Source organism: Telmatherina bonti, assembly GCF_933228915.1.
Source record: "Telmatherina bonti genome assembly, chromosome: 17".
In the NCBI taxonomy this organism is placed as follows: Eukaryota; Metazoa; Chordata; class Actinopteri; order Atheriniformes; family Telmatherinidae; genus Telmatherina; species Telmatherina bonti.
In genome coordinates, this window is record NC_136615.1 from 16,218,616 (window position 1) to 16,243,647 (window position 25,032).

Consider the following 25,032-nt stretch of genomic DNA (forward strand, 5'->3'; position numbering starts at 1 on the left):
CCCACCTCTTGCCTTATGTCTCCAGCCCCCTCCACAATATGTACTTGAAGCTCATCTGGTTCATGTTTAAGTATTGTGAGACACTAAAAGCAAGTTTAAATATTTTTTACATTTAATTAAATCAAAGTGCAGGCAAAAAACTTCTAGTAATGACTTGGAACCATTAGTAGCTTTGCTACTTGTTGCTGTAAAATGGCTTAAAAATGAAAATGTTACAGTGCACGTGACATTTAAACAAAGTAATAAAACCAACTTGGATGGTTTACTTAAAAAGGCTACAAGTTTTAATTGTTTATTGTTTATTTTTCAACAGCTCTCGTGGGCAAACTGGAGAGAAAACTGAGTCATGAGCCGACGACGATGTCAAGAAAAGGAACAAAACATATGACACTTTCATTGTCATACATGTGGGAAACCTTTGTTTAAAGATGTCTTTTTGAATAAGAGGAAAAGTTAATCAAAGTAAAAGGAAACCTTAACAAGTCTCATAGGAAAAGCACATAACAGCATGCATACAAAGCCAAGCAAATACATAAGCAGAGAAGGATGTTTCCATTAAAGCTTGTTCTCCTTTTACTGCTTTGGCTTTGTGGAAACACTTTGTTCTGAGTGATATCCTGTAGAGCTTTAAATCTCTCTATCACACGGAAATTTACAGCAAACACAAACAAAAAAGCAGACACTTACGTGGCAGAGTACTCAAACAGGCCATAGTAGGGATTGAACATCTCCTTAGATAGAAGGAAGAACCACTCTCTGGCCACACCGCCGTAGTCCAGTCCTTTCTCCGATTCAAACTCAATCCATAGTCTTGCTTTCAGAATATCTGGCCTCTTCAGTGACATGATTCGGCGGTATGACTCTTCAAAGATGTTGTTTCTGTGTAGTTTCATCTCAAATCGGTTTGGGATATCAGCCTGAAATCATTTACAAAGTGAATTCTGTAACTTCTGCTTTATTAGGAATAGAAATTGTACTTGTGTTGCACATAATCCTGTTTAAGTCAGAATAAAACAATACAATAGAACAAAGAAATAGATTTCAAGGCATCAAACAGGAAAAAACAAAAGGTAAAAAAGAGCAAAGTAGTTTCACATTAACTATTTTTATTATTCAATCAAAACCACATTTTAGCAGTGAAACTAACAGCATAGAAATAACTTGAAATGATTTTTTTTTGTGCTACAAACAGTCACGTGGTGACTGAGTTTAATATCTGAGCAAAACAAAAGTAAGTCAAAAGGGACTTTTTAGGAAACAAAGTCGCGATATTTGGGCCACAGTTGGCATCACATTAAGCAGATATTTTCATAAGCAGGAATAATTTCTTACCGGTTTCTTTAACTTCTTCCTGAAGTAGTCATATTTCTGCTTGAACTCTCTCGAGTACGGAACGGCCTGCATTCATAACAAAACACAGGAGGGAAGACATCGTCAAAAACCGACAACACCTGGGAATAGTCTGACGTATGCTGGTAACACAATCCATGTAATCATTTTGTATACGTTTTTATACACTGCAACTTACAAGTGAGAAAATACTATTCAAACATTCAATGCAATAAGCGCTGGTCTATTCACTCAGTGCTAAAAAGGATCAATGTAAATCATGAGTCGCCAACTCCGGTCCTCATCAGCTTCCATCCTGCAGTTTTTGGTACTTCCCCGATGTGACACACTTGACCTAAATCAATGGCCCATTAAACGGCAAGTGCATTAGACGACAACAAGTTGTTAAAGAACCTTTTCTTTCGAATAGTGTGTTGTACCGGGAAACACCAAAACCTGCAGGATGGTAGCTCACAAGAACTGGAGCTGGAGACCCCTGATCTCGATGATGGAACTATAAAAGCACAATTGAGTGCAGTTTTGGCTCATTTTTTGTTGATATTGTGTTTAAAGGAGTAAAGTGTAGAGTGCTGTGGAGCTATCAGCAAAGGAGAAAAGTTTCTGAAAATGCAGAGATGTTGGCATGTTAAGTAACACGTAGGGTGACAAAGTGATGTCTTAGTCTTGTAGGGTCAAACTAAGGCTAGTCGTAATGCGTCAGATAAAACACGAGTACTGGATGTAGAGACACTGCTGTGGTAGTGGGCCTGTAAGAGGAAGGTACTCACAGGTCCTGTGATAGCTGGACTCTGTAGACGGGGGTCTTCCCACTGCGTCGTCTTTGTATCTGGATAAAACACACAAGAGCATTTATTTGTTTCTTCTTTCTAACTCTTTAAGTCAGAAGTAAAAAAAAATAAATAAAAAAAAAGCTATTTAAAAGCTCTTTTGGGAAATCAATTATTCTGGGGGCTGGTACAAAATATAAACAAAGCATAAACAAATGAGTGCAAGACACCTGTAATAGAACAGGACACATCTTTATATTTATAAAACCGTGCATAGCATACAGCACACATACATACCTAGCCCTAACTACAGGTGGTGTACGTAGGGAAAACGGGAAATGCAGCACAAAAACTTCCAGATTTATGAGAGTGTGGACAAATGTCCTACGTCAGTTTCCGTTTATAAATTAAAATCAACACTAAATTTGTGACATGTGAGGAAGTGCCTTGCTTGGCCTACAAGTTGTCTATAAAAAGCCAGCTGAATGCCACTGATATATATTCATCTATTTTATTTCCATGATGGCTCAGGAGGGGACAAGAACAACAAAGCAGAATTTTTCAGAATGCAAGATCCTGATAGACAATGTTGAAAAACATAAAAGATTTTATTTGGGGGGCCATTAACAACCAGAAATGTAGAGGAGTGGCAGCATACCAATCACATTGTTCCTTTAATTTTTGTATTTTGCCAATAGAGTTGCGGTTTCACCAGATTTTCTGCATTTGGTAGGGTCAGAGTTGCCATAAAGAGTTTTTATAAGTCCTGAAAGTTGACTATGTTTTGGCATCTGCTGTTTTTTGTATATATGCCAGCATTATGAATGAGTCCCAGATATTTTCCTGATGTTTTCCCAGACAACTAAAAGTCTACGTAAAAGTCTACATCTACATGATGCGATCGTAGCAGAGACAGATTTGTCTTACTGTGGTCAATGTAAAACGTGCGTCCATCTGTGTGAACCCTTTCCTCCCAACCGGGCTGAAAAAGAAGCAAAAGAAAAAGAGAGTAAGGAAAACATTAGATGGCACAGTTCAACAGGCCATGCTCAAATAGTCATTCAAATCCATCCATTTAGTTTTCCTTTTTAATTTCTGTTCAATTGAACTTGATTGACCATTAAATGGTCCAAACACTGACATCCCAGTAGCACAATCAAGAGAAGCTCAATCAAACAACTTAAAGGGAAATGAAAGGATTTACGGTCCTATTTGAGTCAGGTCCGACACATCAGCAAGGCAGGGTACAACCACAACATAAAAGTTCATTTTCACCAAGGTTCAAACTAGTTTACCACCACTGACACAGTGACCACTACAGTGTCATAGGCCACATACACTCTTACGGCACCAGCAAACAAGCGGTAAGAAAAGTTACAAAGGATTTAGGGTGCGAAGGGGTGGACAAAGGAACAAACTGTCAAACGGGGTGTATTTACAGTATGTATGTTTCAACGTATGCTGCTGCATGAGTGGAGACCAGACTGAAAAGCTGATAACACATGCAGCATACAGCCCAGCTCCTTCCTCTGACAAACATCAATGGCTTGTTTTGCTTTTCTTTTCTTTTTTTTTTTTTTTTAATAAATACCTCCCGCCTCCTTTCACTCCCCTTCTATCCCCTTATTAGCCCCATTTCCTCTATCAATCCCTCTTTTTAGTTCACCTCTTTCTACTCAGAACATCTCCCGTTGTTCTAGTTTCCATACTGATCTAACTCTGCCTCAGACACAAATATGGAGCAGTCTGAGGAATCCCAGGAGAATGAGCTTAAAAAATATTAAACACTAGGAGGAGAAATGGTGGTGCAGGGAGGACGCTCACAGAGAGAGGAAGTGGGGTAAAATACTGAAAGTAAGGAGAGCAGTACAATCCATCCATGCCGGTCATGAGAGAGAAAGAGAAAAGACAGAAAGAGCTAGGAAAAAAAGAAAACGCAAGGCTGTCTGCAGGCATTCGACCAGACCAGACTGGATCAGACAGGTAAGTAGGCAGGCAGAGGGAGGGAGGCACCAACCAACCTCCTCTGGTAGGTTCTGCCAAACAGACATGGCCAGGTGTAGAAGTAGCATATATAAGATCCATCAGAACGAAGAGAAAAGAGAAAGAAGGAAAGAGAGAAAACACACACACATGCACACAACACACAAACCCGTGAGATGCACAAACCCATGATTCTTTGATTATCACATATGATAGAATTTAGCTATGGTAAAGTTCAGTCCATTTCTTGGTCTTTTAACTTTGTCAAACACATTATGCACAGCCTGATTTATGCTCTTGTGTTCAATCAATTAACAAAAAAATAAAAAACTGTGGTGCAGACTACTCATGAGACCTATACAGTTTTAGACTTTTACACCTGTACAGCAGTTAAGCTATCAGAGGGCAGCTGCAGGAGGCTTTCTTTCATGTAGTGCAAAGTTACAGGACGAAACTTCAGTTATGCAATCACATGGGGTCGCCCACGTCAAAGCTAATAAATATCAAATAGTCTCTTGTATCAGAATTAATGGAACACAGGAGGGGAAAATGAAAGATGTCTGAGGAGAACATATGAGAACTGAACCAGCAGAACTTTGAAAACTACACACTGCAGCACAAACAAAACGCTGCTTACTGGGCTAATTAGAAACAAGCCAGGTAAAATGATATATTAAATTTTTGTTTAACAGGAGCTCTATTGTTGGGACTTTTGGTCAGGCACATATTGGTCTCCAGGGTTGCTACAGAGCAAGGGTCTTGATTATGCATGTTGTATTGATTTAACATAAAACCATAAATCAAGCTTGAGTTTTCACTGCCTAAACAGATTTTATCACAACACTGACTTTCCTTATCAGCTACACTTTAACCCAAACCTCTTCATTACTTACAGGATAACAAAAAGAAAACTCAGATTTAGATCATGCAACATCTTTACACCACAAAAGTGCGTTTTTCATATATTTAAACCGAAATATGAATGGAAAGTTATATAAGGCCAACCCAGACTTTAAAAAAGCAGAAGAGAAACAAAAGTTACTGATGGTGCAGCAAGATGAATAATGATTTTTTTCTTTATTCATAAGTTAGCTAAAATAACAATTGATAAGATTTATAGAAAAGAAATGTTAAACATGTCGGTAAAGAACAAACCTAATCAACTAATGAGGTTGTCATGTGTGTGCTAAAGGAGCCAGCAGATAAATCTATTTGTGATTACACTTACAGGAAGAGGACCTAGGTCTCCAGGCTCCATTGAGTTCTTATTCCTCATATGGACCGGATATTTCAATCTGGGATCCTCCTGTTTGCCAGAATGAAAAAAGAAGACATAGAAAAAAAACAAATAAAGAAAACAAAAAGTGACAAGATTTTTTTTTAACAATACAGCAGAGGCATATATTGACAGAAGCTCTACTTTGCAAAAGTTTATTTCTATTTAGGAACGTAATCCTGATAACGAATCAAATGTGACATTGCCTCTTATCACCACCAGATGTCACTAACAGATCCCAAAATAACATAAGTAACCACTGCCCTAAATCTGAACTACTGGATCTCCGTGAATTTCCAAAGGCTCCTAAAACTAAATACATTTTTCACATTCATATCCTTAAAACAAGAGAGAATCACCAGCGAAGTCCACTTATTGTTAGCTCACCCAGGTGGTGGTTCTGCTGTTGTGGTCTATGAAAAAAGGCCGTCCATTTGGGGCTATTCTCATCTCCCAGCCTGGAGGCAGGAAGCTCTGCTGTGTCTTGTGTTGAGACTTGGGGGAGCTGTAAGGGGAGAGCTGGGGAGACTGCGGATTGGAGAGGGTGTCTTTCACAGCTCTCCTCACCTGGATGTTGTTGGCTCCCTGAGGCCCAAGAGGAGGGGGAAAAAAAAAAAAAAAAAGTATTATCAGTACCACTCAGATAAAAGGTGATTTTAAGGACACATGTTTAGAAAGGATGTGGATGACTAGCAGTTGGCTAAAAATTATCAGTGATCAGTTGAACACCGCAAAAGATAACAGACAAACACAGATATTCCGACATATTCAGCTAAAAAGAAAAAAGAAAAAAATCTTGTCATAATTGGAATCACTACGTCACAGATTAAGACTGTCTCCTTGTGCTAAATCTTATTTCATCTCTGAGTTGTATGTACAGAAGAGAGAGGTAAACTCAAGAAGTTACTAAATTATGAAAACTCTGTCAATCTGTTAGTAAAATTACCAAGAGATTAAAGGTGGTCAGAGAACAACTTAAATGATTTCTTTAATAATGTTTAATATCAACATTAACCCTTCTGTTTTACTTTTTTTTTTTTTTTTTTTTTTTTTAACTTTGGTTCAGGCAGGAATTTAAATGAATTAAAAAAATAATAAATTAGAAATTATTTATATACCAGAAACTTGTGATTCTCTTTCAAGGCAAGTTTTATCAGATTGAAGTTGTCTGCACTAATGAGTGCTACTTCATCACATTTTGTTCCACAGCTAATTATCATAGACTGATCTCATTTTTAACAGTAGTAAAGACTGCTTTAATTAATCAGACTTCCCACCTCCACTGGAGGTTGTAATTACACTATTCTGCTGTGAATGTTTCATTTTCCTTTACTTCCACAAGGCCATAATACACACATGCTCGTACACACTTTAATTAAAGCCTTTCAGGTCTGTTCCCTCGGTAGAAACAAATAACTTTCACCACCAAGTGAAGCTGTTAACAGCAGCGGAAGGTGAAAAAAGGACCATCCATTTTTAGAAACAGTATGTCAGTCTTAATTAGCTAAGTTTGTGGTATATTTATGGCTGTAGAGCATAGCATAAAGTTTAAGGTGAAATCCATAACTGAGACAATCAAATGACTTATAACTTTTTCTATAGATGAACACGAGCTGCTTTAAGCTGCAATAATACAAAATCAGATCCACAAATGTTATTTTGTATAATCTGAAAGCCTAAAAAATGTTGAAATACCAAGGTGAAATTTCAATAGTTTACCTCATATGGGTCACATGTTAACTACCTGTGCTGTCTGATTATTAACACTCTTTAACCAGTAACAGACTGGCTTCATCATGCAAGTGCGTGTGATAAATTCCAGCATGCAGCAGAGACATTAGTAAATATTCATCAAAGGGCAGTAAATGTGCATTCATGTTATTGAAAAAAAGTGATAAAACACAACACAAATGTCTTATACGAGGTCTGTAAGACACCACTCATACATGATCCGATTCAATATTAAAACGTAAGGAAAGAAGAGTATGAAGAAATACGATTATTAACAATAGAAAGAAGACAGAAGATGGGAAGAGAAAATTGGTTAAATGTTGGGATTTACTCTTCTGTATAGCTGGCAAGGACTGAAAGAAAGCAAAGCAACAAGACGGATTTATCCAAGGATGAGACCATGACTGATATAAACAATTAATTTAATGAAAAGGATGAAAAAGTAGACCAATGCTACTATCTTAACTGGGTTCATCTTGGATGTCTTGGAAGGATGGGAAGGTAAAGAGTGCAGGAGAAAAGGAACAGAAATGTGTCGTCCTGAAGTGGTAAAAGTGGAAAAAGGACAAGGGAAGAAAGAAAAGGACCATTCAAGGTGTCTAATTCTCACCTCCAAGGGGGTGGAAAGGGTGACAGTAGGGGAGCTGAGACTACGAGGTCGTCGGACTTGGGGCTCATGGAGGTGGTTGTTGGAGGCATTGGAAGAGGTGGAAGGGGTGGAAGCGGGGACTGAGGCTCCTCCTGCTGCTGCTGCTGCTGCTGCTGAGGTGCTGGCTCCATCTTCAGTCAGCTGTCAGTGAAAACAGCACTTCTGATGTTAGGAATTATTTATGCTGTTTGTGAAAATAAAGTTTTATCATGGCCCCCATTTCTGTCACAGATGCTTGTTTGAACAGGAGAGGTCTCGGTGCCAGCTTTTCTTTCAGGAAATGAGCTCCTAAAATCTCAAAAGCAAGAGCCATTTATGCCCATTAAAAGGGGTATTATTTGTATCTTAAAACACAAATTCATGAACAGGATTATGTTTGAAAATAGAAAACAGGGATAAAGTTAGTATCACTGTTACTTGACAACATAGAAGGTAAAATGGGTTCATTCACATTTAAAATGGGTTATGACAGCAAAATGTCAAAGACAAAGTATTACATGGTGGTATCCTCTCTTTCTGAGCAATAAAACCAGATGAGAATCAAAGCACGACAAAACAACATTAAGGTAATGGTGTTCAGAAAAAACAAAAAAAGTGGATGTCAAAGAAGAGAGATATAAGCATCAAATGTGTGCTCAGCTTCACTGAGTTCAGTCTATAGAGTGGCCACATTTTTAGACGCCAAGACACAGGAGGACAACTGGAAAACAGAGTGGTAGGTTACAGATCCATTCAAGAGTTAAGGAAAATGATATCAACACAGAGATGTGCCTCATCCTAATATCAAAGAAAATGCTAGACAAGAGAAGACACACAATTAAGCCAGACAGAGCAGGACACTAAGTTAGAAGGAAAGACAGAAAGAGAGGCATTGAGGCTTCAACGCTGCATTTCTGTCGGTCCTTCTCTATAGCTACACAGATGAGAAACAAAGGAGGAACCAGAGGAACAAGAAGTCCAACACACAGGCCAACGCCACGACAGGAACCAAGGCAACGTCCACTCCCATGCATTGAGCCAGCCCGACAGCCAGCCCTCAGACCTGCTGTACCTGCACAATTGGCCTAGTCCAAGTAGTGGTGCGGTTGTTATGGTTGACGTAATAAGTTCTTCCCTTGGCATCCTTCCTCTCCTCCCATCCAGGGGGCAGGCCAGGGGTGGTCAAGGTGTAAGCAGCTGCCGTAGGAGACTGGCCAAGTGTGAAGAGAAAGCAAAGACAACTAATCAGTGCAAGCTAAAATGCTTAAAGCCTTGTGGAGGAAATCTTTCAATATGCTAAGATCATGTTGAAGGGAAAGAGACAAGTTGACAAATTTTCTCAATTTAGTAAGTTTTGAAGCACAAATATTAAAAATAAAGGAAAAAAAACATTTTTTTTTCTTATTTAGTTTTTCTTTTGCTATTGTATCAGCCCAATATAAGACAATTCATGTAGGATACATGAGTAATGCTTTATAACTAAGAGAAAACAAGGTGATTGCATTTGAAGTCAATTAACATCTATAAAAATAATCACTTTACGAAAAAATATGAATCACATGCCAGAAACGATATACATCTGCTGCAAATGAACAAACTTCTGTCCATTTCTAAAAGAAGGTAAACTGCGTTGTTTTGATGTATCAAGTGTCAGATAAATTTGCAGAGCAAAGCCTAAATATTGGAAAATCCCTGTAAAAGAAAATAGATTATTAAATAGAAATCAAGTTTAAATGAACGGGGCTCCGAAAACTACCAAGGTGACAAACACAGCCACTCCTACATGATTAGAAATAGGACTGAAAGGGTTTACACTGAACATAAACTAGGATATTACCATAGACTCCTCACCACCTGAGACAGTTTGAGCTCTCGTTCTTCTGGTCTGGGAACTCTGCTGGTGGTAGACAACAGGGGAACATGGTCTTTATTTCACAGTATGGGACGTTTTCATAGCCACAGTGGAAGTGAGGAGGCAAGTACTCGGGCAGTAGTGAAAGTTGAGTGAGGAAAATGTGAATGGACAAAGAAGGCAAATTCATTCTCAAAGGAGGTGAGGAGAGGTTGAAAGAGAGGAGATTCATTTCATTATGGGCCAGGGTGGGAAAGTGCAGTGGCTGTGAACTTCAAAGACAGAGGACTCCGACTGGTCAGTGTAGAGGAACCATCTTTTGTTGTGATTGGATAAAGCGATAACAAAGAAGCAGGTTTTAACATGGAGTTTAAATGCTGTGGTGCTGGTTACTTTTCACTGACAAAATGAAAAGTAAATCTGCTTTAGAAGTATGATTAAAAAGAGACAAATCATCAGAATCTGTATCACAGTTTCTATCAGGCTTGCATTTCCTTGTTGGGAGGGAGGACATTCATTATTTTCCCTGAAGAGTGCCTTTAATCATCAGCCAACTTTATTACACCCAAATATGAAATTTTATCAAAGCCACAAACCATTAGTCAAAGAAAACAGTTGTATCCAAAAGATGTTTGAGTGAAAATGTGAAGTGATCTCCTCTTGACTCTGATAAAGTGGTGCATTGTAAAAGCTGTAACTAGACCCTTAACTACAAACAGTACTGTAACTCCAGTAAAAAAATAATTTTATTTTAATTTCTGCTGTTTAATTAATAAAAAAAATAGACCCAAGCTGAGATCTGCATTTGGTTTCTTTTACATTTTTAGGCCCCCATGTAGCATGCTATTAAAAGTTGTAACATAAGATCCAAGGGAAACACAGGATATCACCAAAGCCCTGCAGCAATTCAGACTTAAACAAACAGAACCTGAACTGAAACCCAACTTTGTACCTTGAAACAACTCAGCAAGGCTCAAAATCTAAGGAATCCGAACCACTCTCATGTTTAATCTTTTTATTTTTGTAGTCTTAAATATGTGGAACAAGTTTTGTTATGTGGAGGAAATTGTGCTTGTTCTGTACCACACAGTAAGACCTCATATGTTGATGTGCAGAAGCAACAAGCTCAACTGCAGCAACATAACAGCAAAGCTCAGATTAAAAACACACACAGCGAAAGTGAGACTATGTTGTCTGGTAAACAAGCTATCAGGACGGCTAAACTGCATTATTTACATAATAAGTACACAGTTGTTTTTTCCAATAATAATATTTGAACATTTGTAGCTAACCATCGTGGTCAACATATATTTTCCAATCATTTCCTCTGATTTTGTTTAAAAAAAAAAAAAAAAGTTGTAAAACCAACAGGAATGGTTTCATCCACTACTGGATTTAAGTTTACTCATTCTTTGCTAAATCATTGTAAAGCATGACTAAAGCTCAAGTACTTTATTCCTGGTCATACTTGCTAAATTGAAGATCTGGAAGTAATGCAGATGGTAGATGTAAAAAATCTGTTGGAGGCGAGTTAAATTTATAAGATGTAACAAAAACACCAAGTTAAAACAACTGATCTTTATTTGAGAACAAAAAAAAAAAAACAGCATTTAGAGAAACTTTGGTGGAAATTTAAATTTTATTCACCAGCACTAAGGTTGATTTAATTAAAGACCTATGTACTGACTTGTAACAAACATCAATGAATAAGCCAAAAGACTGTCCATATGGCCAACGTAAAAAGTGATTAGATATTGTTTTTCCAGAATAAACGATATACAATTCAAGAGAAGGACTGGCATCAGCACGTGTTCCTCAGCTTAACAATGCCTAAACCCAGTGCAATGACTCAGCTGTGCAACAAACCTCTGATTAAGAATACGTGACAGTTTGTTGAGCCCAATCTTTACTGATGTAATGACTCAGGACTCTGTGGGGAGCTTCTGTGGAGCTGTTCTGAACATTTAATCCCCATCGAGGGTTGCTACTGACTTGGTCACTCTGATAACAAACAGCTGTAGAGTCAATGTAAATTATGCACCAAACACAGTGGAAGGTGAGTTGAAAAACAACAATAATGTAAAGGAAAGAAGAGCGGCTACCCTACAAAGACAAAAGCATTGTAAGAATAGCAAGATGTCAAATTTGAGGAGAGAAGGGATATGAAAGCCACGTTTTCCTAGTATGAAGAGGAGGGAATTTTGACATGCGAGAAAAAGGTTCAAAAGGTGACTAAACATGCAGTACAGCCGAAACACTTAGCCCTGTCAGCAAAGAGGAGTTAAATGAGGTAATAACTTACTGAGGTAACAAAGAAAGGGAGGGAATTAAGGCGGGACAGAAGCAAACAGAGTGGAAGAAACTCAAAAGTTCAGAAATATGTACCATAAGAGGAGGAGCCTGGGCTTGATCGCTGACGCCATCCGTCATACTTGAGGAACGGAGTCTGTTTGACAGTTGGCTCTGTTCAAAGTAAGCAGAGAGTTTTATAGCTAGCATAAAAAAGCACTAGCCAGCCAATCAATCCTGTATGCCAGCATTTACACCACTAAGCAATTTCTGAGCAGTTTAGGTTTTGACTACAGAAAATGACAGTGTTCAAGGCTCACCAGTGCAGTGCTGGGCCCTGGTACTTCGCCGTTGGTATCAGGAGTGATTGAGAGCCTCAGATTTAAATCTTCAGAAAACTCCTGAGTGACAGGTGTTGGCGGGTGCTGTGGTGTTAAAATGGAGGAGGGACCAGGCAGCGACTGGGCCAAGTTGTCGTTAGGATCCTCTTCAGTGATGAGTTCCCAAGACTAGAAAAGAAACCAATGGAAACGAATCTGTTTTGGTGACTTTATCATTTTGGACAGCTGTGGTTTTGCATGTGTGTAACGTAGGTCCAACTATGTGTTTTTTCCTCTCACATTGTCCATGTCCCGAGGCTCCAGGTGCTCATTCTCCAAATCTTCGCTGATGTGACGCCGAGCACGGAAAACACGGTGTGCTTCCTGGTGGATTTGCCGTTGCTGATTGTCACTCTCTATTTCCGAGATCACGTCCCTTTTAAATAAAGGGTGGTGTTAATGGAAACCAGTTAAATTAAAGCACTGTTAATATAGAAACACTTTTTATAATACTAAAAAAAAAAGACTAAGACTACATTCACACAGCAGATTCTTATGCTCATATCCAGTTTTTTTTTTTGTTTTTTTTTTTTTGTGCAAAAAAATCAATTTTTTTAAGGATGATCATTTGCATTATCTAAATACGAATTCCATCACACTTCAGTGTGAATAGTATATAAACCCGAAACTTCCCACATGTGGAAAAAAAACATACATAACAGACGCAGCGCGCTGTATTTATGGAAGTTAATATGGATGCTACACGTCTTGGTTAAATCATTTGGAAGTATATGCACTGCTGGAACCAACAAAACAACGATCAACTGAGGAGAAGAGGGAGATTGGGGTGGGGGGGTAGGCTGCTACCTCTGTATAGAGAGATATGTGTAGATGTGAAGCCTGAACCCAGTGCATGTTTCTATCTTACCTCAAAGACATAAATTATGACCATAAAGACCAAAGTCGCTTTGAAAAAGACCAGATGTTTCAGATAACATTCAACATAAGAAAGCAACATAGGTCAGATTTATGCTGATCAGACTGTCATAAAAAGATCAATATGGGTCAGATATTCCCAGATATGGGGAAAAAAAAGGATCTGAGCCTCTTTTGCCCGCAGTGTGAACAGAGCAGAAAAACTAATACCCATTCCACTTTACTCTGAACTAAAACTAATGGAAAAGTAATGGAATAAGTAGAAGTACATGTTGGAAGGCCGTTTCCACTGTGTACTACGGTTGTTGTGGTTGACATAGTAGGTGCGACCCAGGTTGTCCACTTTTTCTTCCCACCCAGGGGGCAAAGGGGGCAGCAGCTGCTGGGGACGCTGGGAGCCTGAATCTGCAGACTCATCCCAACCCTGAACGAAAAAGTCCACATTTGATGCAAGTTATTATGAGCAGCTCGATAAAGATTCTTTCCAGACACACATAAACACTAGCAATGGATCAAGTTGAAGAGGAAATATGTCGACGATGTGGCTGGTTCCATTATTTTTCTGACAGCTGTGTTGTGGCTTGAAAACTTCTACTTGATATTTTTCATAGTTCTGTGTCTGACAACTTGCCATCAATGGAACATCTGTGACCATGTCCTTATGGACACTCACGATTTCTTTATGGGGTCGATGAGCAGATTAAAAAAAAAAAAAAATTAATTCAGTGCCTAAGGAAAAGACAGACTTTGTTGTGCTTTGCCAAAAAAAGAGGGGGGGTTATTCAAAGTTTAACTTACATTACACTTGCATTGCAGCGTTTAGCTCCTTCTGCTTTACTTCTTAAATATTACCTTATGTGTCAGACTTTCACTTCTTTAATAAGAGAATTCTACACACAGACAGACTAGAGAATAGTTTAATGCAATAGAGGCAAAGCTCATATTTCTGCAAATAGCAGACCACAATGCAAATGATTTTTCCAGACCTTGACCTAGATAAGACTTCAACCAGACTCTGGCAGCAGAATGTTCCTGAATTTACAGAAAATAAAAAGAAGTGCTGTCCTTTCTCCTCTCACTCCTACTTAAGACCGTTTTCACATGTCTGTAGGTCCAAAGAGAAGCACAGATTTTCATCTTTCCGCTTCAAGTTTGTTTGTCTTTGTGTAGAAAGAATGAAACTAGAATATTATTTGGCTTCGGCTTATTAAGAAACACAGTTGGAATGCCTCCTCTAAGTCATCAGTTTAAACAAACTCAACAACTATAGTGTCTGAAGCCTTACCTCAGCTTCTTCTCTCATCTCTCCAGCCTCTTCCTCATGTCCTCCTTGTTTGGGCAAATAAGCCATCTTCAGGCGCAGGTAACCCTTCACCCTGGATTTGTGACTAGAAGAATAACATCTGCTTGAAATGTAGAATGTCCAAAACAGCCCATAAGCTTCTGATAGTATTTCACCATTAATATTTGACTTCCAGTCACATGAACTTTTAGCTACTGCTGATATGATGAGCAGTCTCAAACCTTGATTTAAGTTTAATAATCTGTCACTAACTACTTCAAGTGTAAAATCCTAAAAAAAAAAAAAATTGTCACCTCCTGAGCAAAAACTGACCTTCTTGGCCGCAACAGGAAGTCTTTAAATGTGTATGGACGCTCCATAGCAGGGTCCTCCGTCTGCAATTTAATGTACATTTGTTGTCAACATTTGATTGAACATGTAAGCAATTACACATTAGAGACCAACAAAATATCACAGTCACCAGTTTGAAGCATGGCAACATGGCCCTACAAAATCATCCCAGCATGGTTATGCAATGCTGAGGCTCTCCTGTTACATATTGAACAGCAGAGAGGTCTTTTGTAATACACGGCAATCTTACACAGCTTTCTAACAGGGCTAAACCAGTCCACACTGGCTGCCTACTGCTTTGTCAGATACCAACGACTCAATCTGCTGGTTTCCATATCAGAAGCCCAATCCTGAACAGTAAAAACATGACTAAAAGTTGTGCCAATCAGGGGAATGGTGAAACCTGAGAATAAAATGCTCTTCAACATTTTAGAAATGTCGAATTTACATATAATGCATAAACATGACAGCTAAAAGCAATAAAGCTAAAATTGTATGCTTTTTTAAAGTATGCATCTTTTAAAGTAAATCTGTTTGATGAGTTTGCTCAAGAATTCATGCTCAAAATGTGTGTTAAAAATGAGTTTGTAAAGAGCAGCGTAAAGTTCCACATAGCAAATGTGGCTAAATGTGGCTTTCTGCTGACTCATCATTTCTGATGACTCAGCACTGCTGGTCTGATTCACGAAAGGTGCCTCACTATATAAAAAGAAACTACTACAGAGAGAAAGGTGATGAATTAAGTAATGTCCAGTAACTATGAATAAGACATAAATTCCTACAACATGTAGTCATTTACAAAAATGGATGAAGTGAATCAGAACACACATCTGTACTCAGAGCATTGTGATGGCAGCTAACTCAGCCCCTTTCTTTAATTGCTAAAATACGATGTGCTGCTGAGCCAAATTTGATCTTTCTTGACTACAGGCTTCATCTCTCGTCATGAATAAGCTTTTATCTGCCCCTTTGGGAACCAAATAGGACATTAATAATTAATCCCAACAACTTTTATTAATGAGGTTTTTTTTCCCCAAGGTTGACAACTTAGATCAAATTCTAGGGAGCAACAATCAACCTGACAGCAGATTGCTCAGTTGCTAAGAAGTTCTGCAGCTTTGCAATTTGTGTCTCTTCATTTGCATGTCAGGGTCTGTCATTTAAATCGAGAGAACTGAGCACTGCACATTGAGTCTGCACACACACACACACGTACGTGAGTGTGTGAAAATGCTTAGTGTTTTTCAGTTGATTCCGCTGGTAGACTGCCCTCAGCCAAGTTGTTGTGTTTACGTTCGAGACAGCCCACTTTCCATTTCTAATAAGATGACTGCTGTTAGACCACAACAAAGCACTTTCTCACACACAAGGCAGGTGTGCACATAAACATAAGCTCTGGCTGACCTTCATGGAGGTTATTAAGGCTCAACAAAAGATTAGAAACAGCTGACCTTTTTAAAAGAGAGGTAAAACAGTATACACTCACAGATGGAATAACTCACCGGTAGATGGTTGAGAGGAACATCGACCTGTCCAAGGAAATCATCTCTAGTCTGTGGGTGAGACGAAAATGTCACATTTTAAAAAATAAAAATAAAAACTTTAGTTTTTTCTGTGTTCTCAGAAAACCTAAATTTCCAGCAGGGGTGGTGAGGGGAAAAACCACAATATTGAAAATAAATTACTTGGTGCACCAGAATATCCAGTAGCATTTTGTGTTTTGTTTTTTTTTAATCAAAGATGACGAGTAAGACAAAGTCATTGTGATTTCATGAGCAGCACCATCCAGAAATAATTTTTGGCCTTGTTTAAGAACACCTATGAAAGTCTGAAGAACATCCTCAGTTGGCTGCAAGAGCAAATGTGTTTGAGGACTTTAAATGAAAGTTAAAAAAAAACAAAAAACAATGTTTTGATAACTATAATATTTTATTTGACATGAATTCTTATGGTCAATCAGCACAGAATTCCACAGGTGTTCAGACAGAAGGCGTACTATGTTTTTTTGGTTTTTTTTTTTTTAATTTATGGACAGGCGTTTGGTGTCACTTCATAGGAGAAAAACCTGTGAGCCCAGCAAGGAGAAACATCCACTGCCACCAAATGAAGCCAAGTAAACCAACAAAGGGAGAGAAGGACAGATGTGACAAAAAAGGAAAAACCAGGGAAGGTTTGTGTTTCAGATTTAAGAGGCCCACATATTTGTCCATGATTGAGCTATGATTACCTGTCCGAGATGGAAAAGCCCATTCTTGGAAGCAGCCTGTGTGTGGGACACAACTCATTAAGACAAAATGCATTAACTAGCAATGATGTCTGTTTGCTCAAAGGGATTTGACAGAGATGTTTAGTCAAAACAATGCATTGAACTTTGGCATAACACATGTTTTTGTTGAACTGTAGATTTGGGAAGAAGCCAAAAAAATAAAGTAGCTAAAGTCAGAACAGAAATAAAAATTATTAGTCAGATATTGTTAATGGTGGGGGCTTTCTTGTAATCTGCTGTAAAGATCAGCAGAGAGAAAACTCTATTTTTCTCTCTCTCTTTTTTTTTTTTTTTTTTTTTTTTTTTTAAGAGTAATCATCCAGACGAGGCACAATTCAATCTTGTGGCATCTGTAAAAGTTGGTTCACTTTTTGGTTCAATTTTTAAAAAGAACATGTAAAAGGTTTAAAACCAGGAGTCAGTTCTTTATATCTACTAAAAAATAAAACTGACTCCAAAGTAAAGTGTAATTTAAATAATTCTTTATTGTCTACAGATGATAATATGGTAGTTTCACTCTGACTTGAGGTCAATATATATAAAGTTGTACAGTTTTACTTTGATAATCAGAGAGAAAAAGTGAAGTCAATGGTGGGAAGTGAGTTAACTGGGTTCCCATAACAATTAACAGACCTGAAAGGTTACAAATAAACCACATAAAAAACTAGATATAAAAGCATGTAAACAAACCTGCCTCCACATGGTGAAACACAGTCACGCCTGCTAAATTATGTCTTCTAGGAAAATTGTGTAACATTACAGTAGTATCAGCTTTCATTGCCAAACTAGCACATTAATTTACTGCAAGTGTAGCTATCAAGTCATTTGAGGTAGTCAGTAAAACTTTTACTAAAGTGAGAGACAGAAACAAATGGAATCTGGAGAACAGCATCAGTTGCCGTATCTTCTTGTGCTTTTTCACATGTCATTCAGTCACCCAAATCTGAATTTGTAAAAGCTTTAGAACAAATCCTTCCACCTCTCTTATTACGAAATCCACCAGCCCAGTTTTCCAGAACTGATGAGTCACTAACAGTCTGCCGTTCAGACCTGGAAAACACCATCCAACACCACACAAACACGCATGAAGTCATTACCATAATGCTTCTAACATATGAAAAAGGTTTTAACAGTGGAAGCGTCACATGGGACACATAGCGTCTGTGGAGACATAGCTGTTTTTCACGTCCTTAACTATAACAAGCATTTGAAGCTGTGGTCATGTTTATGGAAAGGGATAAAATTGCAGTCGTTAAAGGGTCACATCTGAGTCTGAAGCTGCCTCCAGAGAGGGGGTTCACTTTGAACAACCAAGAGAAGAGAAGAAGGAATAATGAAAAATAAACATGCTTTCAGCCTGATAAGGATTGTATGGAGTGGCTTTTGAACACAAGGGGAAAAAAAAAAAAAGTTCAGCAAATTAAAAATACATGCTCCTCATATACATCGCTTTTCATTTTACCATCTACAACTGAGCAAAACTACTCGAGTGACAGGAGGAGATGGCAAAAGAATTTACAATCCAGGGCAACCTGGAACATGTCCAGGCTGGCAGTGAGGCGTCAAAAGGCTGTCTCAGCTACTTGACAGTCTCTGTGCTGACACAACTGAATTACAACGGCATGCAACTCGGAGAGATCAGAACAGAGAAAAGCCCATCACAACAATAGCAATTTCAATCCCGCTTAGATGCCACTGGACCAAAATAAAAAGAGAGCCCCCAATCCGTCCATTCACAATCCTGCCTCAGGTAAATATAGCAGGCCTAGAGGCGCTTTGTTAATGGAAACTAAAGGACATCAAGGGAGGCTGTAACAAGGCCATGGCTCTGTGGAGTTGCTGTCTGCAGATAGTCAGTCTGGCATGCACATGCACACACTCAGAAATGCACACAAACAAATGCTTGCCCTTGTTATCACATGCCTGTGCTTAAAAAAGGGGCACTCCAAGTCCAGGATTCCAGTTGGGGAAGACCTATCATTATGGTTTAAATGAGGATTTCCTTGTCACATGAGAAACGGGATATCCTGCAATCACCCATTAATTTTCTTAAACAGTATGAGGGAAAGGAGGAGTTATTAAAAAATGCATGGAAGCATGGACAAACTGTTGGTAATACACACATATGGAAAGTGAATGCCTTTTAGATATAATGCTGGAACTGAAAAACCATAGGACTAAGCTTGATTTGCAGGTCTCCGACTCTGCAAATCAAGCATTAGTCTACGATATATTTTTTGCATCTTACGCCAACAACACTTAAATTTAAAAAAAAAAAAATGTTTTAGCTCAAATTCTGGATGAATTTTAGATTTTATTTATTTATTTATTTTTTTTTTAGCAACAGGGGACACTGGCCTTGGCAGTTAATATACATGTGGCATGGGTGGGTGATTGATTCAGCATAACAGGATCAAAAGTTTAAGTTTGGTGAGTTGGTCAAAACACTGATTATGGACCTTTTTTTATTCAGTCTGTTCAAGAATGTCAACCCTTTTAACTTTGAAAAGATTCACATCTGAGCCAGCAACAAAGGTGGTTCCACAGCACAACCAACAAGTCTTGTAGGGAAAAGCCAGTACGGTTGAGCACATTTATTACATTGAAGACTGACCTAGTTGTATTGCTTCAGATTCTGCAAAAGTGATACGCTAATTGAAACAACATGCTGCCTCCATTTATTCAGTGTGGATGAAGAACAGCATCTTCCCAAAAGTTTCTTCTTTTTGCAGCATGACAGCACAACTAAAAGACTTGGTCAGAGGATGGATGTGTAAACTTCTGTGCTGCTGTTACATTTTGGTAATTTCTGTCTTCAATATAATATGTTGTTGTCTAGCCTTATTTGAGCTGGAGTTACTGTATACTCTCCTATAACTTGAGGGGGAGGGGTGTTCATAATTAAAATTACGCACTAATTAGGAGTATTATCCTTTAGAGGCATTTACTTCTAAATCTCTAGGCATTACCATAGAAACAGCAAACTCTTACCTCTAAGACTCCAGGTTTTCTGGCAACATTTATATCACTCGAGAAACTTCTTGATCATTGCATAGGGCTATAATGATATCTTGGTTCTTAATCGCTCAAAGAGCAGCTGCAAGGATACCAGCCTAAAACCAGAAAAGACAGGCTGCCTGCCTGCTCTCAAAATCAACAGCCCTGCTTGAAACGTACTAAAGATAGAAACAGCCAACTCTTGAAGAGCCCTGGTTGCAACTGGAGGTATTATCAAACCTTTAGTGTCACGTTTCTGTGAAAACAACAAGTGCAAGGGAACAAATTTTTCTTTCATTCTGATGCTTGTGCCTGTTTTCTCTCTGAGCTGAATGAGCTGATGTGTGTAAAATGTCAAATGCCTGTGGTTGCAAAGTGAAAGAAAGCCAGTACAAGTGTGATTTAGCTTTGCCACGGTGTCTGTGCTCTTCAATTCATAAAACATTACCACCTTCTTCTTCACCACTCACATCTCCCACTAGTTTATCCACTGAGAAAATAGGCAGGAAAATTTTTAAATTAGAATTGAAAATTACTTCCTATATAAACAGATATATATTCCATTAAGTGTGTTATAAACTAGATTCATGCACTATTTGCATGAATCCCAAAAGAGGCCATGAAGTAATTTATTTTTTCTTACCCCTACCACAAACTTTTCATAAAAACAGTCAAGTCACACTAAACTCTCCATGCTTTCTTTACCTTGGGATTATTTGTTGTTGATTCACAGCCAAGACTGAAATCCTGACCTCCACCTCCACCTGGAGTGAAGTATATCTTGAAATGTGGCTTCCTTCTGGGGGTTTCTCCACCAATTTTATAAGTACAACCGTCAGATCTGTTTTTCGCTTCTGTCTCTACATCTGTTAGATTTTCTTCTGTAGTCTGAAAGTCGGCACCATTGTTCTGATGCTTATTTTCCTGCAACAGCATCTGATGAGGTGAGCTTCTCTGCAATCGGATTCTGGGATAACGCACCATACGGAAACTTCTTGAACTGCCTCGCCCAACATCTACGTGTTCGTCCTGGGATGTGGCAGTCTGATGTCTGCTCTGGCTCCGGTCTTGATTCTGGTTTTGTTGGAGCTGAAAAACTAACCTCTGAGTTGAACCATCAACACCAATACCCTGATCCAGGCTTTGTTGCTGAACAGACCAGCCAGCACCACCACAAGGAAGAATCCTGACATGTTGGACATCAGAGCCATGAGAAGAATTCCTCTGGATACAGATTGCACCGACATGGACACCAGCTTTGTCTCTGCTGAATGCAGTATGGCCACTGGAACCAATGCTGAAGACTCTGCGTTTGTGGAGATTTGGCCCCATCAGGAGAATTTGAGAGTTTAAAGAATCAGGGTTGTAGTATGGAGGTGGTGGTTGTTGTGTAAAGTCCAGAGGAATTTGCGGTTCGGTATATGCAGGTGCGGGTCCTGGAGGAGTATAACAGGGTGGTGGCACATCATCAGCATGGTCACAAGAATCTCCGTTACTTGATCCATTTGAGCGCTGAAGGGAGATGTGCATCGATGAGCTTTTTGTGGGACGCGGTTCAGTATAAGCAGCGAGCTGGGGTATGAACATGGAGGAGCTGCGTTTCAGCAAAGACTCCGTTCGCAAACCATATCCATCTGATGGGACATGTTCCACAGCTGATTCTTGAGAAGGCCCTGGCAATGTAGGTGGGTGCATGCCGAGTCCTGCAACCACCTCTCTGTTTTCCTGTTGCTCCTCTAAGTCTCCTTCCAGTATCTCTGGAGCTGTGTTGCTTCGGCCAGATCCAAAGTACAAACGCAGACGTTGTGCCATTTTTCACCTCTCGTCCGACAACTTCTGTTCCTTTCCCTCAGACTGGCTCCTGGTTCTCCTCTCCTCGAGTAGCCCACTTCTTCTTTGGCTGGCTAAATGACTGATCCCCTTTTTTTTCCTCCACCCCCCTTTTCCTTCCAACCCACTCAGACTCTTCCACAACTTTCCCTCTTACAGTAAACTGTAGAGGAAAAAGAAGTTACACCACAAAAACATATCGAACTGTGCCAAACAGCTGAAAACTTAACACTATGTCCCCAAAGGAATGGCGGAGAGAATAATTGAGGAAAGAGGAAGGGCAAGGGGGAATAAAAAATAAGAAAGGAGGATCCCTGTATAGCAAACTCTTAGCAATACCAAGCACTAGCGACAGACAGCAGAAATAGCCGTAGTCCAGTGACAGCCAGCATTCCTGACATGATTGGATAAGAGCCGTCGGCGCTCCTGGTTTCCGAGGTGACGGTGGGTTGCCCGTTAGTCATGTGAGTGCAAATGGCCCCACCACCTCTTGTTACAACCCCAAAGCTGCCCCCTAGTGCCAAATACCCACCCCCTTTCCTGTCAATGCTTTCCTTCATTCTCCAACTCTATATTCTCTCAACTTTACATTTTCTTTTATGTACTATAGACACTCTTATCTGTTCATAAAGACAGTAACACCACCTCTTCCTAGTGCTACTCATCCCCCTGAACACACAACCCTTGTTCCGAAGAGAGAGAAATTAATAACAAAAACAAGGAATGGACAAACACACCCAAATAAACAAGTAATCTTACTTCCTTTCAAGCAACTAGACTGGTCACAACATGAAGAGAACATTTTCTTGTAAACTAACCTACTAAATGCCATTCAGAGCCAAACATGAAAATGCAACATCAAATACAAATTTTGCCCTATAACTTTTTGTAGCTTGGAACCAGTAGGTTTGTCAGTGGAGTTAAAACTAAAAATAGATTTAGGAAGACTAAAAAAAAAAAACTAAAAAAAAAAACCTCCGGCAGAGGAAAGGACACACTATCTGACAGATTGTAGCTTTGATAGGGCGAACAGCTTAGTCCTCTCTGGGGAAAGATTTTTGAAACAGAATAGACAGTCTGTCTGCAATAAGCAGCTAAACACTTAAGTGGCTGGTGGTTTTATAGACCACCGCCCAAGATACAACTCAGCTGTGGTTCTTCTCTGCAATGTTGAATGAAATAGGGCACTCAAATGATGCTTCAATAATTGTCACTGCCTATTTGGCATAAGCACAAGTTACAGCAGAAACAGAACTTTTCACAAGCAGTATACTGTACATTCATAGAAAATGCTTTGTGCTGCTTAACAGCAACATGATTCACCAGTGTATCAGTATGTGAAGAAGAGGGGTTTACTATGCCTGCAGCAAGAGTTAGTGGGGGTGGAGCCCGCCTCCATGTGAATATCACAAAGACCTAATCATAAACTTGACATTTCAGAGTTACATGGTTAAAATGTGGCTGTTCTGCTCAACATCTCTGACTGGTTTTGACCTATGGTTTAGTTCAAAGTGGGTCACGTTCTCAGTCTTAAATTGCTTTCTGGTAAAAGTCACTGATGGTGTTTCAGACCTGACAAAAGAATCTGAATAAAATGATGGGTAAAGACTGGAGCAGAAAAAAAAAATCTAACTCACTAGCCAATAACAGAGCAGACGCACTGCCTACAGTGTTCAGCACAGTCAACAAATGTGCGCGCAAAATGTTATGGAGACGGGTTTGTATAAAAGAAACAAAATGCCAATGTGCGTTCCAATGGCAGGAAGCCCAGCTTTCAAAATTACATAACAATCCTCATCTCAAACTATACACCATGTACTTCTATTCACGTTTTCAGAAAATAATAAAAAGTTTGAATATGTAAGATAACACTTAGTGTACTTAAACATCCAAGCTCATCTGATAAATAAACCATAAATCAGTGGATACAAAGGAACAAGCAGCCTCTTTAAAGAAATAATGGTGGAGGAGCCTTGGCACGCAGCTAGAGATACATGGAAAGCACCTTCTCAGACATATAAGGAGAAGACTGTGCTCCAGGATGCCTGTGCTATGCTCTCTTGTGTCATCCTCTTCTATACAGAGAGCTTCCACTGTTGTGAGGGAAATACTAGAGCTGCCCTTTTCATAACAGGCCGAGTGCCAGCCAACAATTTCCCTCTGCTGGGGCGTTTGGAACATGCACCAATATATTTTCTGACTTACCAACAAAGTAAAGCATGTGAGCATGTAGAAAAGTGAACAATGTAACCGTCAGAAAAACAAAAAATGACAAGTAAACCTAAACCACTGAGGCCCAGGCCATAGGCACGTTTAGCCAAAAAAACCTAAATTGTTTCTGATCAAAGATCAAAACTCAAGATCCATGAGTGACTTGAGTAAAGTGATTAAACACCAAGTTTCTGAAAAGAAATGAAACTGCCAGGCAAGTCTTGCCTATTCAGCAGGACAGCATCTCCATGATGACAACAGCCACTTCATTCACCTCCATTTGCCCTGTACACATTTCACCACGGTGAAGTTTACAAACTGGTGTGAATTAATGAATTTATTATTAAGGCCTTCGTCTTGCTGCAACACTTGACATCTAATTTAGCTGCCATGGCAACCAAGGGCCTATAACAGCTTTCACTTCACAAGTCAAGTAAACCAGTGTTCTCGTCTGAGATGGAAATCTGAGAAATGGACTACATTCTTACAGCTGAACAATTAAACGTAGACAAACAAGTTAGTAATTATACAATGTCAAAATCTGCTTGAGCATACAGTTGAATTTGTGAAATGTTGTGTTGAAGTTTAAAATTATTCAATCCAACTTTGTAATCCTTGCAGTACAATGAATGCAGAATTATTTAAAAAAAAAAAAAAAAAAAGTTGTTTTTTTTTTTGGTTTTTTTTAAACGCAGTGTTCCTTATAAGGACAATTGACACGAAAGCATTAAAAGCAGTCCTACTGGAAAGCATTGTCAAATTGTATGGGTGGTATCAAAAGATTAGATTTTGTAAATCATTTTAAATTGAAATTTTTTAAATAAAAATTATTTCAAAAGTGGGGTAAAAAAAGTAATAAAGTACATTTGAAGTGTGAATCTTACCAATCGGTTTTCATCAAACACCTCAAAGAGTAGCCTGTGGTTCTGCGGACACACCTGTGTTGGCAAGAAAATAACAGGG

The 25,032-nt window shown here is 39.0% G+C and overlaps 1 protein-coding gene across 6 annotated transcripts in view; it reads right to left on the bottom strand.

The window, feature by feature from the left end:
* Positions 1-25,032, bottom strand: part of nedd4l (NEDD4 like E3 ubiquitin protein ligase) — a 43,234-nt gene that overhangs the window by 7,813 nt on the left and 10,389 nt on the right. The window contains exons 5-20 of one of the 6 annotated variants that reach the window (XM_079256551.1): positions 24,954-25,007; positions 16,268-16,318; positions 14,748-14,809; positions 14,418-14,520; positions 13,402-13,556; positions 12,497-12,632; positions 12,197-12,385; positions 11,973-12,050; positions 8,808-8,945; positions 7,718-7,897; positions 5,764-5,961; positions 5,329-5,406; positions 3,045-3,099; positions 2,118-2,176; positions 1,333-1,398; positions 688-917 (exon numbers count right to left, since the gene is read on the bottom strand). In XM_079256551.1, coding sequence (XP_079112677.1) covers positions 688-917; positions 1,333-1,398; positions 2,118-2,176; positions 3,045-3,099; positions 5,329-5,406; positions 5,764-5,961; positions 7,718-7,897; positions 8,808-8,945; positions 11,973-12,050; positions 12,197-12,385; positions 12,497-12,632; positions 13,402-13,556; positions 14,418-14,520; positions 14,748-14,809; positions 16,268-16,318; positions 24,954-25,007 — 1,832 coding nt within the window. Of the gene's footprint in view, positions 1-687; positions 918-1,332; positions 1,399-2,117; positions 2,177-3,044; positions 3,100-5,328; positions 5,407-5,763; positions 5,962-7,717; positions 7,898-8,807; positions 8,946-11,972; positions 12,051-12,196; positions 12,386-12,496; positions 12,633-13,401; positions 13,557-14,417; positions 14,536-14,747; positions 14,810-16,267; positions 16,319-20,733; positions 22,062-24,953; positions 25,008-25,032 lie in introns of those variants that run through there. The other 5 variants (XM_079256550.1, XM_079256547.1, XM_079256546.1 and 2 more) reach the window with 5 other exon arrangements.